Here is a 15576-nt window from a genome sequence, read left to right as displayed (position 1 = left end):
ATTTTGCCAGCGCTGTCCAGCTTGTGGGTGGTTAACTGGAAATACGAGTCTCCCAAAGCCGGGGGTGGGGTGGGGCGGGCGGAGGGGGGAGGGGAGGGGTCACACCCGACGTCCCAGGCCGCTCACGGAAGGCCGGGACCCGTGGCCGTCCGGGCAGGCAAGGTGCTGAGACGCTGCTCCCGTGGGCCACCAGGCAACGGGGCGCGGAGCTGCGGGCGCGCGGCAGGGCGCGGGCCTCGAGAGGCAGCGCGGGTTCCTGCCGCGTCCCGCCCCGGCTGGCATCGAACCACAGCCTCCCGCGTAGCTGGGGTGACAGGAGCGTCCCCACGGGGCGGCCACAGCGGCCCCTGCGCGCGGTCCACACCCCAGGCCCCCCACGGGGCCCGGGTCAGCTCCAGACTCCTGCCCTCTGCACTGGGCCCTGCCCGGGGCTGGACGCCTCAGCCTCTGCCAGGTCCCAACCGGGCACAGCCGGCCGGGCCTGGGCGTTTCTGAGGGCTCCAAGAGGGAGGGCACCCACCTCTGCGCCGTGGCGTCTGTCCCTGGAGAGGTGGGGGGCTGAGCAGGTGGGGCTGGGCGGCCCAGGAGGGCGCTCGGCAGGGCGGCGGCTGGGGCCTGGCACCGGGGACGGGGCACTCGGGCTCGGGCGGGCCGCCGCAGGGCACTCCCTGGGCGAGGGGGGGCCCTCTGTCCACGCTCACACCTGTCTGGGTGTGCGTGTGTGCGTGTGTGCGCACGCGCGTGCTCACCTCCGAGCAGGCCACGTCTGCGGAGTCCTGGACGCTGGGCAGCTGGTCGGGGAGAGGCTGGTGGTGTGGACTGTGGAGGGGAGGGGTGGGGAGGGGAGAGGAGGGGAGGAGTGGGCCCCCCCCCGGGGTGGCCCCCCCTCACCCCCGGGGCCAGGCAGCCCCAAAGCCAGCTCCAGGCTTCCCCAGCGAAGGCGACGCCAGCCCGCGGTGAAGGGTCCGGGCAGCCGATGGAGGCCATCAGAGGGCCCTGCGCTGCCCGGTGGGAGCCCCCCCCACCCGCGGCCAGCCCCCCCCCCCGCCTCTCCCTCCCTCCTGGAGGACTCACAGCCTCTCACTTCTTTTGCTGGTCCCCCAGGAGGTGGGGAGGGGAGCCTGGGGGGTGTCCGGCATGTGGGGGGCTGTGGGCTCCCCAGTTGACTCTGCGGGTACCAGGCCAGAGGCTGCGGGGGCTGGGGCTCAGTGGGGGGGGGGAGTAAGGAAGGGTCCCAGGCCTGAACCCTGCAGCTCCACTGCACCCCGCAGCCCCTGCACAGAGCCGGGAATGCACCCCGGGTGTGGACGGGTGCCTGGTGCCGCCACTCAACACCCGACAGCAGCCTGCTCGCGCCCTGTGCACACTTACACTCACTTCCGTGGCGCCCCACGCCTGGCAGGCGGCTTCCAGCTCTAGGCTGGTCTTTACCACAACCCAGGCAGGAGACACAGGGGTCCCAAGCCTGGGGGTCCCCGCCCCATCCCAGGGGGGCACGGAGGCGCTTTCTGGGGGCCCGGTGTGGCGGGGGCGCAGCTTTGCTTGTGCAGTGTGCAGATCACTGCAGGGGCGGCTGGGGCGGGGGGGGGGCCGTCCTGCCCAGGCAGGAGACCCCACGGGGTCTCAGGATCCCCAAAATGATTTCTAGGGAGGATTGACCTCCGAGCCCTCCCGCGCCCCCCGCCCCTAAGCTGCGCGCACCTGTGTCTACTGCAGCTTGCCCCAGGAGGCAGAGGAGGGACGGGGGGGGGGGAGCAGGGAAAAAGGAGGTGAAAGCAAAATCCAAGCCAGCTGCCCCCAAGCTGGGCCTCGTCCAGGGCTCGCAGGTGTTGGGGAACCCGGGCCCCCCGGAGTGCTGACGGGGCCCTGTGTGCGCCCGGGAGCCCTGGGCTCCGGGCAGCCCGGGCGTCCAGGCCCCTCGGCCACTCCTCCTCGAGACGGCGCCGTTCAGCTCTAGCCGGGGCCCGGGGGTTTCCGCCGGAGGAAGGCGCGCGGGGCGAGGGAAGCGGAGATGCCCCCGCCCCCCGCCCCCCGCGGGGCAGGGACGGTGGGAGCTGAGACGCCCCCGCCCCCCGCGGGGGCAGGGACGGTGGGAGCTGAGACGACCCCCGCCCTCCGACTCTGACTTGCAACTACCGAAGGCCAGTGCTGCCCGCAGCCCTCAGCCAGGGCTGGGCCTTGGGGAGCCGGGGAGCCGGCCGCCCCGGGATGCCTACGACCTGCGGAGACGCGGAGACCGCTCCCACGCCCCCCCCCCCCAGCGAGGCGGCCGAGCCGCGGGCCCCGGGGGGCGCAAAGGTCCCGGTCAGGAGTCCCCTCGGCTCCGAACCAGTTCCCGCTTCCTGGCAGAGAGGAGGACTCCGCGCCTGGGATTTTGCTCAACCTACGAGGAGAGGAAGCGCCCCCTGAGGGTTCTCCCAAAGCCAAGGGGCCGGGCAGGGCTGGCACGAAGCTGGGGGGCCAAGGAGCCACCCCAGTCCTGCGAGCGGGGTTTCCTTCCGAGTCCCCCCGTTAGGTCGGGGAGAGTTCCGGTGCCTGAACTGGGGGCTGCTTCCCGAGGGGCCCAGCCTGCCTAGCACCGGCCTGATTCTCCCCGGTCTCGCCCCAGGCGGGCACCGCCCCAGCGGGCTGTATTCCCAGGGGAGCCGCAGATGCACCAGCCCGGCTCCGCTGACTTTTGGATCGAAACGGGTTTATTTTAATGTTTTTTTTTTCCTTTTCTTCAGTCTCGTGGCAAATGATAACAGTGCAACGAAAACCAACAACACAACAAAACTTCCAAGGCGTTGGCCAGTCCCGGCCCGAAGCCGGGGAGCAGCGAGCGCAGGGGGTCCCCGCGCCCGGAGCCCGGAGCGGCCCACCGGGTCCCCGCAGCGCAGGGGTCCCCGCCCGCCCTTCCCGACCGCGCAAGCCCGACGTGCAACCCGGCCCGCGGCCGAGGGGTTCAGAGGCGGCCGCCCTCACCCCGGACCCCCCTCCCCGACCGACCGCGCTGTCCAGAACGCTACAAACGTAAAGAAACACAATCAAAACATGTTCTCCGTCCGCCCATGCCGGAGGCGCAGGCCCAAGCTCCGCGTTCAAGTTTCTTCTAGAAACACTGTGTCACTTACTTCGTTTCCCTTTCACTCCTCTTGGAGAGCAAAACGCGGTCTACTTCCCCGGGAGTCACAAGTAGGATGCGGTGCATAGAGAAGTGGCCGCGCGGGAGTCCGGCGACCCCACCCGGCCCCCAGAGCGGTGCGGCCGGGGACCCGGAGGACGCGGGGCTGGGCGGGAGGGCGGGCGGGGGGGGGCAAGCGGGCCGGGGCGGGGGGGATCGCGGCCCGGGGGCGAGCAGGCGACGCATGCGGGCGCCCGCCGACCTCCCCGGGCGGCCGGTGGGGAGGGAGACGGCGTCCTCCGGGTTTTCTCTTCCAGTCACCAAGCACAATCATTCGAAGCGATCGGAGAGCCGGCCCGCCGCGGGGGCCCCCGCCGACGTCAGGGCCCGCGGTCGCCGCGGGTGGAGGAGGGCCGGGCGCGCGGGGAGGGCGGGGCGCTCACAGGAAGAAGTCGGCCGAGCCCTTGGGCGCGCCGGGGCCCGGCTGCGGCGGCGAGGCCTCCCGCGGGAAGCCGGGGCCCGCCCCGGCCCGCCAGCTTCTCGTATTTCTCCTTGTAGCGGTCCCGCTCCTCGGCCAGGCGCCCCAGCTCCAGCTTCAGCTGCTCCACCTGGCTCTGGAGCTGGCACTTCTCGCTCTCCAGGATGTGCCGCTGCTGCACCCGCTTGAAGCGGCACGACTGCGCGTAGCCGCGGTTCTTGAGCGTGCGCCGCTTCTGCTTCAGCCGGATCACCTCCTCCTTGCTGAAGCCGCGGAGCTGCCGGTTCAGCTCGCGCACCGACATGGACACCAGCTGGTCGTCGGAGAAGCGCTCCTCCAGGCGCACGTGGTGGCCCGCGCCGCCGCCCCCCGCGCCGCCGTGCCGGGGCCCGCGCCGCCGTGCCCGTGCCCGTGGTGGGTGGTGGTGGTGGTGGCCGGCCGCGTGGTGGTGGTGGTGGTGGTGGTGGTGGTGCGCGCCGTGGGGGTGCCCGGCGCCCAGGTCGTCCGCGCCGCCGCCGCCCCCGCCGCCGCCCGGGAAGCCCGGGCCCCGGAAGGCTTCGTAGGGCCGCGGCGGCCGCGGGGTGGTGCGCGCCGTGGTGCCCGGCGTGGTGCCCGCTGCCGATGAGCGCCTCCACCGCGTCCTCGGGCGTCAGGTTGAGCGCCTCGGGGTTGAGGGGGTGCTGGTACCCGCTCATCCAGTACAGATCCTCCAGCGCCGGCTTCCCCCCGGGGCGCCCCCCCGACGGCGCCGGGGGCCCCCGGACGGCGGTCCGGGGCGCCCCCGGCCGGAGCCGCGCCGCCGCCGCCGCCGCCCCCCGCGCCGCCGCCGCCGCCGCCGCCGGCGCCCGGGCTGGGCGCGCAGAAGCTGGGCGAGGAGGGCACGGAGGAGCAGGGCGTGCTGAGCGGCGTCGAGGACAGGGAGGCCGGGCGGCAGGCGGTGGCAGAAGCGCTCGGCCTCGGGCGGCTCCTTCTTCACCTCGAACTTCATCAGGTCAAAGTCGTTCACGTACTCGATGGCCAGGGGGCTGCCGGGCAGCTCGGCGCCCATCGCCAGCTCCGCGGCCATCGCCCGGGGCCCCAGCCCCGCCGCCGCGCCCCGACGGGCGGCCGGGGGGGCGGGGGGACTCGCGGGCCTCCCCCCCCCCGCCCCGGGCTCCCCGCGCGCCGCGGCCCGGGCGGGGCGCCGGGGGTCCACGGGGAAAAGTTTCGCTCGCCACCGAGCGCGAGGCGGCACCACGGCACCGCCGCCGGCCGGGCGACCCGGGGCCCCGCTGCCCCGCGGGCGCCGCCGCCTCCGAGCCCGGGAGCTCCGAGTCCCCCGCCCCGGCCGCGGTCGGGCGGAGCCGCGCCTCGGGCCGCCCCGCCCCGAGCCCCGCCCGCGCCGCCGGCCGGCCCCCGCCTCTCGCGGCCCGGCGCGGAGCCGCCGCACGCCTTTATAGAGCCCGGCGCCAGGGCCCGCCTTTCCGGGAGGGGCGCGCGCCCCCAGGCCAATCGGAGCCCCAGCCCCGCCGCCCTCATTTGCCTATCCCCATGGCAACCCGGAGCCCAAGCTGTCAATCTCCTGCGGGAAACAGCTGTGGAAGGGCCGGGGATGGGCCGCTGGCGAGAAAGTTGGCGGGGCCCCCTGGTGGCGGCCGCGGGGGACTGCACGGACCGGACCCCGGCTCCGGCGCGCCCCGCGTGCGGCCCCCGCCGTCCGACCGGCCTCGGGGGCGGCGGAGAGGCCGCCACAGCTTCCCCCGGCGCTCGGCCGCCCGCCCGCCCGCCCGCCCGGCGCCGCGCCCCCCGCTCCTGGGCTCCGCGCGGGGCGCAGTGGGCCCGCAGCGGCGTCCGTCCGCCGGGCTGGCGCGGCGGCGCGCGCAGGGGCCTGCGGGCGCCCGGACGCCCGGTGGCGGCGCGGCCCGGAGCGCGGTTATTTTTAAGCCGGCGGCGGGGGCGGGCTCAGGAATTCAGTCAACAAAGTTGTTGGCACCTCGGGCTGCGGCGGGCACCGCGGGGCCGCAGCCCGCGACCTGCGTGCCCAGGGCCCGTCGCGGGTCACCGTGCGGTCGGGGCGCGCGGCGCCGGCCACGGGCTCCCGGCTCCCCGGAGAGGCCCGGCCCGCTGCCGCCCTCCGGGTCGGCCTTGCGGGGTGGGCCCGGCGGCCGGCCGCCCTCCGCTCACCCCGCCGGCCGGCCGCCCGTCCAGCGCGCCGGGGAGACACCGCTGACCCCCCGGGGCCGCGGGGCCTGCGCCCCCCCCCCCCACCCCGCGCGCTTCCCCCCGCGGGGTTACAGCTGCCGGTGCCCGCGGTGGCTCCTCCCGCCCTCCTGAGCTCCCCGTGGGGCTGGCTCCAGCCTGTAATCCTGACTGCTGGAGAGGTGCAGGGTGAGGGGTCGTGGCTGGAGGTCAGCCTGGGACCGAGCGGCCCTGAGTCGCCATGTCTGGGCAGCGTGGCAGGCACCTGTTGCTCCGGCCCCGGGGCGGCGGTGGCTGGGCGCGGGGAGGCCCACCTGCCAGCCCGGGAAGCACCGTGCACTGGGAGGACTGCAGTCCAGCCCCCCCCCCCCCCATAACAGGTAGACCCTGCCTCCCGACAAGCACCGCCAGCTGAGTGCTCGGGGCTCACGCCTGTCATCCCAGCTACTCAGGAGGCTGAGATCTGAGGATCGAGGTTCAACGCCAGCCCAGGCAGGAAAGCCCACGAGGCTCTTACCTCCAGTTAACCGGAAGTGCTGCTGTGACCCAAGTGGTGGAGCTGGGGGACAGCGCCCAGGCCTGGAGTTCAAGCCCCACAACAAAATAAAACCAAAGGCTAAGGGGCAATGCCCAGGCCTTGAATTCAAGCCTCGGTACACACACACACACACACACACACACCATGACAGGAAAAGCCTCACACCTAAGGAGGGACCAGGCAGCTGCCCAGCCCCATGCCCGGCAGTGCCGCCCTCCCTCCCACAACTCTGGGCTGCCCGAGGCTCTGGAAGGCCGGACTTTCTGCTCTGTCTGGCCGGAGGCTCGGAGGCTCGGAGGCCCTGCCCCCCCCCGCCCCCCCCGCCCCCCGTGGTGGAGCACGTGGCTAGCGGCCTGCCCGCCGCCCTCCCGGCCTGCGGGCTCTGTGGATGAGGAAGCGCGACCCTCGGATCTCCCAGCGGGCGCTGCTCTGCCCGGCGCCGGAGGGGGCTGCGAACCTCAGCACCGCGCCCGCCGTGACCGCGGGCGGCCCGGCTGCCCCTAGCGGCCCGGTCTGGGGCGCAGGACCCCGCAGGACCCCGCAGGAGCCCAAGGGCCGGCTTCCTGTAGCGTGGGCACCCGGGGAGGGAAACGGGTGGAAGCGGAGTACTGGGTGGGGGTGCAGGCCTGTCTTGTAGGCCCCTGCTGGCCATGCATGTTTCTGGGGGGCACGGAGGGGTGGGGGGGCCTGGAGGAGGAGCTGCGGTTGCTCTCAGCCAGTGGGAACGTGGGGGAGGGGCAAGGCGTGGGGCCCGAGGCCAGAGGTCAGCCCCCGACTCTGCTCCCCACGGTGGGCCCGAGGATGGGCGGGCCGGGCAGGGGGGCAGAGGGAGGAGAGCTGCTTGCCTCAGTCTGGGAGGGGGGTACCCTGCGACTGGGGGGCTCCCTGGGGGAAGCTGCTCGCAGCGTGTGAACCTGCTTCCCCTTGGCTCTGAACTTGGTTTCTGAAAGCCAATGGATTCAGCGGCTTTCTAGAAACTCCGTGAGCTCACAGGCTCTGGGCTCTCCAGTGCCTACCAGCCTGGGAGGGGGGGCCAGTCCCCTCCGGCCTTCCGCGAGCCAGGGCTCCCCGCCCACGAGCCAGCGCCCCTCCGCCCGCCCGCCAGCGCCCCTCCACCCCCGAGCCAGCGCCCCTCCGCCTGCCCGCCAGCGCCCCTCCGCCCCCGAGCCTGCGCCCCTCCGCCCCGCCCGCCAGCGCCCCTCCGCCCGCCCGCCAGCGCCCCTCTGCCCCCGAGCCAGCGCCCCTCCGCCGGGCGGCCGCGGAAGGTACTGAGCTCGCCCGGGCAGGGCGGCCACGGGTCGTTGGTGGCATGACCCCCGGGAGGCGGACACGGCCTGCGCGAGCCGGAAGCTGTGCTGGTGTCCTTGGCAAGTGCCGCCTTCCCGAGTTTGTGGGGAGCGGAAGGCCACGGGTGACAGTCACGCGGCGGCGAGTGGGTGCCGCACCGTGGGGGGCTGGGGGGGCCTGGCCGGGCTCGTGCTCGGCTGCAGGCCGGGGCCGTGATGGACGGGGGGGGGGGCAGGGGGCCGGCAGGGTGGCTTCCTGGGATTCAGGGCTGAGTTCCTGAGTCCCGGCTGGCCACAGGGGGCGCCCCCGGCAGCCCGACGCCCCCCAGCAGGCCTGCAAGCAGAGGCCACGGGCGCGGCAGAGGCCTCCTCTCCCCTCCCCCGGCCACGGTCTCGGTGGGCAGCAAGACACAGGTCCTCTCTGCAGCAAAGGTCCCTCGAGGCCGAGGCTGTGAGCCCCCGAGGTGGGGTTTGCCTCCGTGGGGCGGGCGGGCAGGGGTGGGGGGACCCTCAGGGGTGGCGCGGGGTGGAGCTGCCTCGCCCTTCCTCCCACACCCAGTGCTAGCTGCGGGCCTGAGCTCGGTGTCCCCAGCCACCGACAGCACCCAGGGGGTGCAGGCAAGGCTGATCTGCCTGCATTGTGTGCTGTGCAGGAAGGGCTTGGGCCTTGAACTCAGGGCCTGGGCGCTGTCCCTGAGCTTCCTTTGCTCAAGGCCGGCGCTCTGCCACTTGAGCCACAGCGCCACTTCCGGCTTTTTGGTGGCTCCCTGGAGATAAGAGTCTCTCGGACTCTGTTGTCAGAGACCGGCGTTGACCCCGTACTCAGGGCTCAGCCTCGCGAGCAGCTAGGGTGACGGTGCGAGCCACTGGCGCCCGGCTGTGGTCTGCTGGGGAAATGGCGCCCTTCCATCCCATCATCGGGCCGCGTTCTGGACTCACTGCACACGTGCCGGGGTCATTTGCCACTTTCTTTCAGAGAAGCGCTGGCTGTGGCGTGGGATTGGGGAGCACCTGTCCCCCCCCCCGCCCCCGCGCAGACCACCCCGGGCTCGTCTGCGTTCAAAAGGCGGTGGTAGCTGGGTGCCAGTGGCTTTTATCTGAGGATCAAGGTTTGAAGCTAGAAAGGCCCGTGAGACTCTTCCCTCCAATTAACCGCTCCGGGTGGGAGAGCACTGCGAGCCCTGAGCAGCGCCCGGGCCCCGCGTGCAAGCCCCACACCGGCGTGTCAGGCCCACGGAGGCACCGCGGCCGCCGGGCCCCTCCCGGCCCCGCTGGGTCACAGGAGGCCGCCACCCCATCCCGCTACCCGGCCCTCGGCGTCCGCAGCAGGTGGCAGCCACAGCCGAGGGGCGCTCCAGGCCTCTGCCCCCCCGACCGGGCTCGGGGGACCCCGGGCTGCGCTCAGCTGCCAGCACCCGGGCGTGTGTTGTCCCTCGGCAGGGACCTGGGGGGGGCTTGGCCGCCCGCTGGCCCTCTCACCGGGGCCTTGGTGGCAGCGCAGGTGCAGCGCCCGTCTCGGCACTGGGCCACCGGGCCCGCGGCCTTCCTACGCCTGCCTCTGGAGGTCTCCGTGCCTCCCGGGCCCGAGAGAAGGCCCTGCCGACCCCGGCCCTCAGGGACGGAGGAACCGAGGCCGGCGGGCAAACCCAGCTCGGGGGAACGGTGCCGTCGGCAGGCCCGGCCCCGGGGGAGCTCCGGGCGATGGTGAACAGGGCCCCTCAGCAGCTGGCTTCCTGACAGCAGGGCCGTCCTGGCTGGGCCTCCTCGCCAGCTGCCTTGTGAGGGTCCACATGCGGGCGGGGACCCGGCTCCTCGCGCCCCTGGATCCCCAGCGGCTGCCTGGCGCTTAGCGAAGTGGCTGGGCCTGAGCAGGGGAGCCCACCTGCCACCGGCCCGCCAGGAGCCCAGGGGAGCCCAGGGGAGCCCACCTGCCCCCCAGGAGCCCAGGGGAGCCCACCTGCCCCCCAGGAGCCCAGGGGAGCCCACCTGCCCCCCAGGAGCCCAGGGGAGCCCAGAGGAGCCCACCTGCCCGCCAGGAGCCCAGGGGAGCCCAGAGGAGCCCACCTGCCCGCCAGGAGCCCAGGGGAGCCCAGAGGAGCCCACCTGCCCCCCAGGAGCCCAGAGGAGCCCACCTGCCCCCCAGGAGCCCAGAGGAGCCCACCTGCCCCCCCAGGAGCCCAGGGGAGCCCACCTGCCCCCCCAGGAGCCCAGGGGAGCCCACCTGCCCCCCCCAGGAGCCCAGGGGAGCCCACCTGCCCCCCAGGAGCCCAGAGGAGCCCACCTGCCCCCCCAGGAGCCCAGGGGAGTCCACCTGTCCGCCAGGAGCCCAGGGGAGCCCAGGGGAACCCAGAGGAGCCCAGAGGAGTCCACTGGCCCGCCAGGAGCCCAGGGGAGCCCAGCGGCCCGCCAGGAGCCCAGGGGAGCCCAGAGGAGCCCACCTGCCCCCCAGAAGCCCAGAGGAGCCCACCTGCCCCCCCAGGAGCCCAGGGGAGCCCACCTGCCCCCCCAGGAGCCCAGGGGAGTCCACCTGTCCGCCAGGAGCCCAGGGGAGCCCAGAGGAGCCCAGAGGAGTCCACTGGCCCGCCAGGAGCCCAGGGGAGCCCAGCGGCCCGCCAGGAGCCCGCCCGCAGCAGTGGCGAGCACACACGAAGCACGCGCCGCACGCAGGAAGGCCAGGCGGAGGCCACTGCGGAGGGGCAGGGGGAGGAGGGGCAGCGGAGGAGGGGCGGGGGAGGCCCCCGGCCCTGTGCCGGCTCAGAACACAGTTGTCAGGGTCTTCATGGGGCACCCTCTGCCTTCCAGGGGCTCACACAGGCCAGCGACGGCCCCAGCCCTGGGGGGCCGGGACACCCTCTCTCAGGAGCAAGGCGGGTGCTGGCTGAGCCTCAGCCCCGCGCCGCGGGGCCCGTGCGGCCCATTCCTGCCCAGGTTCTGCGCCCCGTGAGTGCCTGGCCCTGGAACCCTGGCTACGCCCCAAGCCAGGGGGCAGGCCAAGTGGCAGGGAACTCCAGGGTCGCAGCGTGTGCCCGGCAAGGGAGCCGGCCAGCCCGCTGGGGGCCCTGCCGCTCAGGCCCCCGGCCCAGCACTGGGGGCTCCGCGTGGCGCCCCAAGCTTTGGCCCCGCTGTGTGCTTCCAGCTTGGGGGGCTGAGCCCACGGCCCCGGGCCCTCTTGCGAGGCGGGCCCGCTCCCCGTCCTTTCCAGCCAGTGACGGGCCACCTCCCCAGGGGGACGGCCGGACCCGCTCCCGTCAATGGGTCCCGCAGGCGAGGCGGGGCGGGCACAGCACGTGGGTGGGGTCGCCGCTGCTGCCCTGTGCAGACGGTGGCCTGTTCCACGCAGGGCCGCCATTTTGCGCTCAGGGGAGGGGGCTGGGCCTCTGTCCTCCCCTCCAGCGCTGGCGGGGGCAGGGCAGCGGGGCGGCGGAGGGGGGCCGTGCCCCCGGCATGGGGAGGGTCAGGAAGGCGCAGTCACACACAGGATAACCTTTATTGCTGAACACGGAGTGCCCGCCGCCGAGGCCTGGCGGGTGGCCTCTTCCCCTGGCAGGGGTGGGAAGGGCGGGAAGGCTGGGACACCTGTCTCACGGCTGCTGCCACGGTCACGGCAGAGAACAGGCTGGGGTGAGGCCTGCCTGGCACCCCAAGGGGCAGGGGAGGGGGCAAGTCCTGGGTGTGAGGCCCAGAGAGGGGGGGCGCTGGGAGCCCGGCTGTGGGAGGAAGAAGAGCCCGAGGCACCCACGGGCCGGGAAGGGGGAGGGCCAGTGGGCAGTGCCGCGCCCTGGGGGGGCCCAGCCGGTGGCGGACTGACCCCCTCGGGGGCCGGGCCCCCATCCTCTCCAGGCGTGAAGGTCTGAGGTAGGTGCACGCTGGTCCTGAGGCTCACAGTCGCGGCTTGATGTGCAGCGGTCTCCCTGTGGGGAGGGCAGAGGTCAGGCGCCAGGGGCTCCGGGGGGTGGGGGCTCCCTTGCCGGCTTCGGGGAGGGCGGCCTGGGCCTGTCGGGGGGGGGCACACCAGCAGAGAGCCCACGCTGTGCTCACACCTGGAGCACGGCTGCCATCTGGGACGCTGGGTGTGCACAAGTGGCTGGCGGGGCGCAGGCTGTGGGGGGGGGGGGAGGGTCCTCGAGCCGGGCCCCAGGGATGATGGAGGGGCGAGTCCTAGGGGCTCCTGCGTGGCTGGGATCCCCCCCTTCCAGGCACCGCAGGGCCGCCTCCATTTCCCCGGAGGCCCCCGCTCCTGGGCGTGGGGTCAGGACCCATTCCCTGCTCGGCCCGGCCGGGGCCAGCGTGAGCCCGTTCCTGCGAGGGCAGCCAGCCCAGCCCCCGCGCCAGGGCCTCAGGCCCAGGTGCGGCCTCAGGTGCTCGGCGCGGCTGTGCTCCCCAGAGCCCCGGGGGGCGGGGGGGGGCCGGGAGGAGGCCGCGCGCAGAGACGGCCCTCGGCACAGGCGCCCAGGGTACGGCGGCGGGCGAGAACCCTGCAGCAAGCATCTTCCATTAACGTTACGACCGTGAAATATGACAATAAAATGATAGCCGTATGGTCGCAAATTTGCAGCCCGCCGAGCTGCGTGGGGTTTATCGTCACTCAAACGTGCGGAGAGCTGTAAAATGTTTACAGAAAGGGTCGTTTGCAGCCATAAAATCCTCTTTTCTCTCCTAAACAAGGCTGAGTGGAGCCATTTAGCAAGCCCCAAACGCTCATCGGGGAGAGGGAACATCTGTTCTCTCCAGGAGCGTGCGGTGCTCTTCCAGAACAAATTAACGGAAATGGGTGCTTTCTAATTAAATCAGCCCTCGCTGGGGTGGGGTGCGTGGCAGCGCTGCTGCGTGTGCCCCCGGCTGGCCCTGTCCTCCCTGACAGGTGTGCATGTGTGTGCACACCTGCAGGTCCCGCGTGCAAGGTCGGAGGTGGGCTCGGGGCCAGGCCTGGAAGACGGAAAGCGGAGGATCGTGGTCTGAGCTTTCACCCGATGGCCGGGAAGCACAGACGGGAGGCTCGCAGCTCCGCCGGCCCTGGTGGAAAGTGGGAGCTCGTCTTGAGACGCTGGTGCTCACGCCTGCAACCCCAGCCACTCAGGAGGCTGAGAGGCGAGCGCCCCAGCTGGATGTCAGCCGGGGCAGGAAAGCCTGTGCGACTCACTTCCAATTCAGCACCAGAAAAGCTGACGCGGAGCTGTGGCGCCAGTGGTAGAGAGCCGGACTTGAGCAAAAGAGCTCAGGGGACAGGGCCCAGGCCCCGAGTTCGAGCCCCAGCACTGGCACCAAAAGAAAAGAAAAGCAGCAATGTAGAAAGTGGCTAGCGGAAGGGCTCGAGCTCGCGGTCCCAAGGCCCAGCCCGAGTACCGCTAAGAGACACACACAGAGACCCCCGTGGGGCGCTGGCGGGGCTCGCGAGGGGCCAGGCCGCTCACCTGAGTCCTTGGTGACGGGGGTCCTGGGGGTCGGAGCCCTGGAGGGGCCCCCTGGGCTGGGGGAGGACTGCAGGGAGATAAAGGAGGGCAGCCTGCAGAGGCCGCCCACGGCAGAGGCCTCCTCCTCCGGGAGCCCTGGCTCCTCCTGGTCCAAGGACAGGGAGGGGGAGCTGGAGGAGGGGGAGGAGGGGGAGGAGGCGGCCGTGGCCTTGGATGACAGCAGGGAGGCCGAGGCCGAGGCCGCGGCCCTAGAGGCTGGAGTCAGTGCCCTGGAGGCCGGGGAGCTCGGCGTCTGTCTGGCGGGGCGCTGGGTGGCCGAAGACTTCCTGCAGGAAAGCAGGGAGAGGGGAGGAGGGTCAGGAGGGCTGCGGGGCCGGGGCCTCCCCCTGCACAGAGCGGGCGTGGCCATCCCCCCGCCCCGTCCTCCCGGGCCTCCCCCTGCACAGAGCGGGCGTGGCCATCCCCCCGCCCCGTCCTCCCGGGCCTCCCCCTGCACAGAGCGGGCGTGGCCATCCCCCCCGCCCCGTCCCGTCCTCCCGGGCCTCCCCCTGCACAGAGTGGGTGTGGCCACCCCCCCCCCGCCCCGTCCTCCCGGGCCTCCCCCTGCACAGAGTGGGTGTGGCCACCCCCCCCCCCCGCCCCGTCCTCCCGGGCCTCCCCCTGCACAGAGCGGGCGTGGCCAGGGCCCCTCACCGTCCCCCAGGGCTTCCTTCTGGCTTGGGAAGGGACTTGGAAAATCCCCGCCTCCCTCCACGGGCTGGTGATGACTTGGCTCTTGGGGGTCCCCGGGCGGGGGGTTCTCTCTCACCCATCCCCAGGTATGCAAGAGGCAGGGATGGGCATCTCCCACCTCTGACTTTCTTCCTCTTTTTCTTTTTTCCTAGTCCTGGCGCTTGAACGCGGGGCCTGACTATGGGCCCTGAGCTTGTGTGCTCAAGGCTAGCATTCTGCTGTTTGGAGCCACACGGTCACTTCCGCTGCCCAGTCTGAGGTAAGGATCTCAGACTCCCCTGCCTGGGCTGGCTTTGAACTGCCATCGTCAGGTCTTAGCATCCTGAGTAGCTAGGGTTACTGGTGTGAGCTACCTGTGCCTGGCTTCTTCTAAGACTGCCATTTCAGCCTTCTTTTTTGGGGGTGGTGCTGAGGGCCCAACTCAGGGCCTTGCGCTTGCGAGGCAAGTGCTCCTCCACTGAGCTGCACCCCTCGCCTCTGTGAGCGCTGTCTAGACAGGAAGCCGAAGTGCTGGGGCGGCAGCCACCCCAGGGCGGGATGGGAACGGCCATGGCCAGCTCACGCGTGCACCTCGCCCTGCCCCGTCACCTGGACCCATGGCCGGAGGAGGCCCTGCTCCGGGAGACGCCCTCGCTGTGCGCAGGAGTCGGGGGCGCGGCTGCGCGGCGGCTGGGGCGCTTCGGGTTGCGGTGGAGCAACTGGCACTGGGCACCGTGGGGGCACGCGCCGCTGCGGGCGAAGTCTGGGCACAGCAGCGTGTGCTTCTTCTTGCACTGGAGGGAGAAGACACAGAGCTGGGGGCCGGGGTGCGTGCCGGGGCCGCGCGGGGACGGCACGGGGCCCCCCGGCTTGCTGGAGGATGGGGCGACCGGGCCTGAGCAGCTCCGCCTGGGCCCCTGGGCGTGCAAAGAGGGCGGGGATGGCCGACCTCGGGTTCCAGGCCTGGCCATCCCAGTGGGGGTTGCAGGCGTTCAGAGGAAGTAAAGTAGGGCTTGAGGCCTCAGGGGACCTTGCAGAGTGGGGTTCAGGCCCAGAGGTGGGACTAGCGGGTGCGGCGGGTCGGCTGAGGCCGGGCAGCACTGGGTCAGGGCCGGGCTGGGCACTCGATCCACGGCACCTGTCACGAGGCTAATTATACCCACTGAGGGGGTGGAGGAGAGGCCCGTGCCAGACGGCAGGTGTCCCGGGCAAGGCCCGGCCCCAGCTCTGCCTGTCAGGCCTCGGGGATTCAACAAGCGTCTCCCTGGTGCCCCGTCGGAGGCGGCCAGGGGCGCGGCTGGTACTCGGGTCTTGGGAGGGCTGTCAGCCCTGTCCTGCCTGGCTGTCCCGCGGAGCCAGGCTTCTGGTCCTGCAGCTGGCTCAGGTGAGCGCTGCGTGGAAGAACAACTCGGCTGGGCTGGGCCCCGGCTTCCCGTCTCATCAAACTAGGCGCAGGAACCCGCAACCCCACCTGGGACAGATCCCACCAAGCATCCCACTCAGTCATCTCATGGCCTCCAGGCCCCTTTCAGGCCATGTGCCCGCCCTGCTGGGGTCCAGGGGCACCTCGTGTTCAGGGCCAATGCCCGTGGCCTCTGCTTCTTGACGGGGCTGAGCCTGGGCAGTCCCGGGGGCGGGCACAGGCGAACGGGCACCTCCCCGTCCCCATCCCTGTCCCTGCGCAGAGTGTGAGCCCCACTGGTGACACAGGACCCCAAGTTCGGCTTGGCACGGGTGCCCCCTGCCTGAGGCACAGTGGCGCCACCCAGTGCCAGGACAAGGGTGTGCAGCGTGAGCAGATGACGGGGTGACACAGCACCAGAGCCACCGACCGCAAGGACAATGGCGGCCACGGAAAGGCGGCAGCGATG

At 72.6% G+C, this 15576-nt stretch overlaps 3 protein-coding genes across 3 annotated transcripts in view; 1 reads left to right on the top strand and 2 right to left on the bottom strand.

The window, feature by feature from the left end:
• Positions 1-3490: 3490 nt before the first annotated feature.
• Mafa (MAF bZIP transcription factor A) lies at positions 3491-4863 on the bottom strand. The gene is given in 5 exon segments (XM_048358919.1): positions 3491-3618; positions 3620-4143; positions 4145-4312; positions 4314-4502; positions 4504-4863. Coding segments are annotated over 5 exon segments (1101 nt in total). The 5' UTR covers positions 4648-4863; the 3' UTR covers positions 3491-3542.
• A 248-nt stretch (positions 4864-5111) lies between these two features.
• On the top strand, positions 5112-5894 carry LOC125361019 (proline-rich protein HaeIII subfamily 1-like). The gene has a single exon (XM_048359219.1). The coding sequence runs from the start codon at positions 5112-5114 to the stop codon at positions 5892-5894; it is 783 nt and encodes a 260-aa protein (XP_048215176.1).
• Positions 5895-11055: 5161 nt separating this feature from the next.
• Zc3h3 (zinc finger CCCH-type containing 3) overlaps positions 11056-15576 on the bottom strand; it is a 79820-nt gene continuing 75299 nt past the window's right edge. Inside the window, 3 exon segments of the mRNA XM_048358759.1 lie at positions 11056-11494; positions 12995-13320; positions 14315-14499. Coding sequence (XP_048214716.1) covers positions 11463-11494; positions 12995-13320; positions 14315-14499 — 543 coding nt within the window. The 3' untranslated portion in view covers positions 11056-11462.

Source organism: Perognathus longimembris, chromosome 12 (genome assembly GCF_023159225.1).
Source record: "Perognathus longimembris pacificus isolate PPM17 chromosome 12, ASM2315922v1, whole genome shotgun sequence".
Lineage (NCBI taxonomy): Eukaryota > Metazoa > Chordata > Mammalia > Rodentia > Heteromyidae > Perognathus > Perognathus longimembris.
The sequence above is the reverse complement of the archived record's forward strand: the minus strand, read 5'-3'. Positions and strand labels throughout refer to the sequence as shown.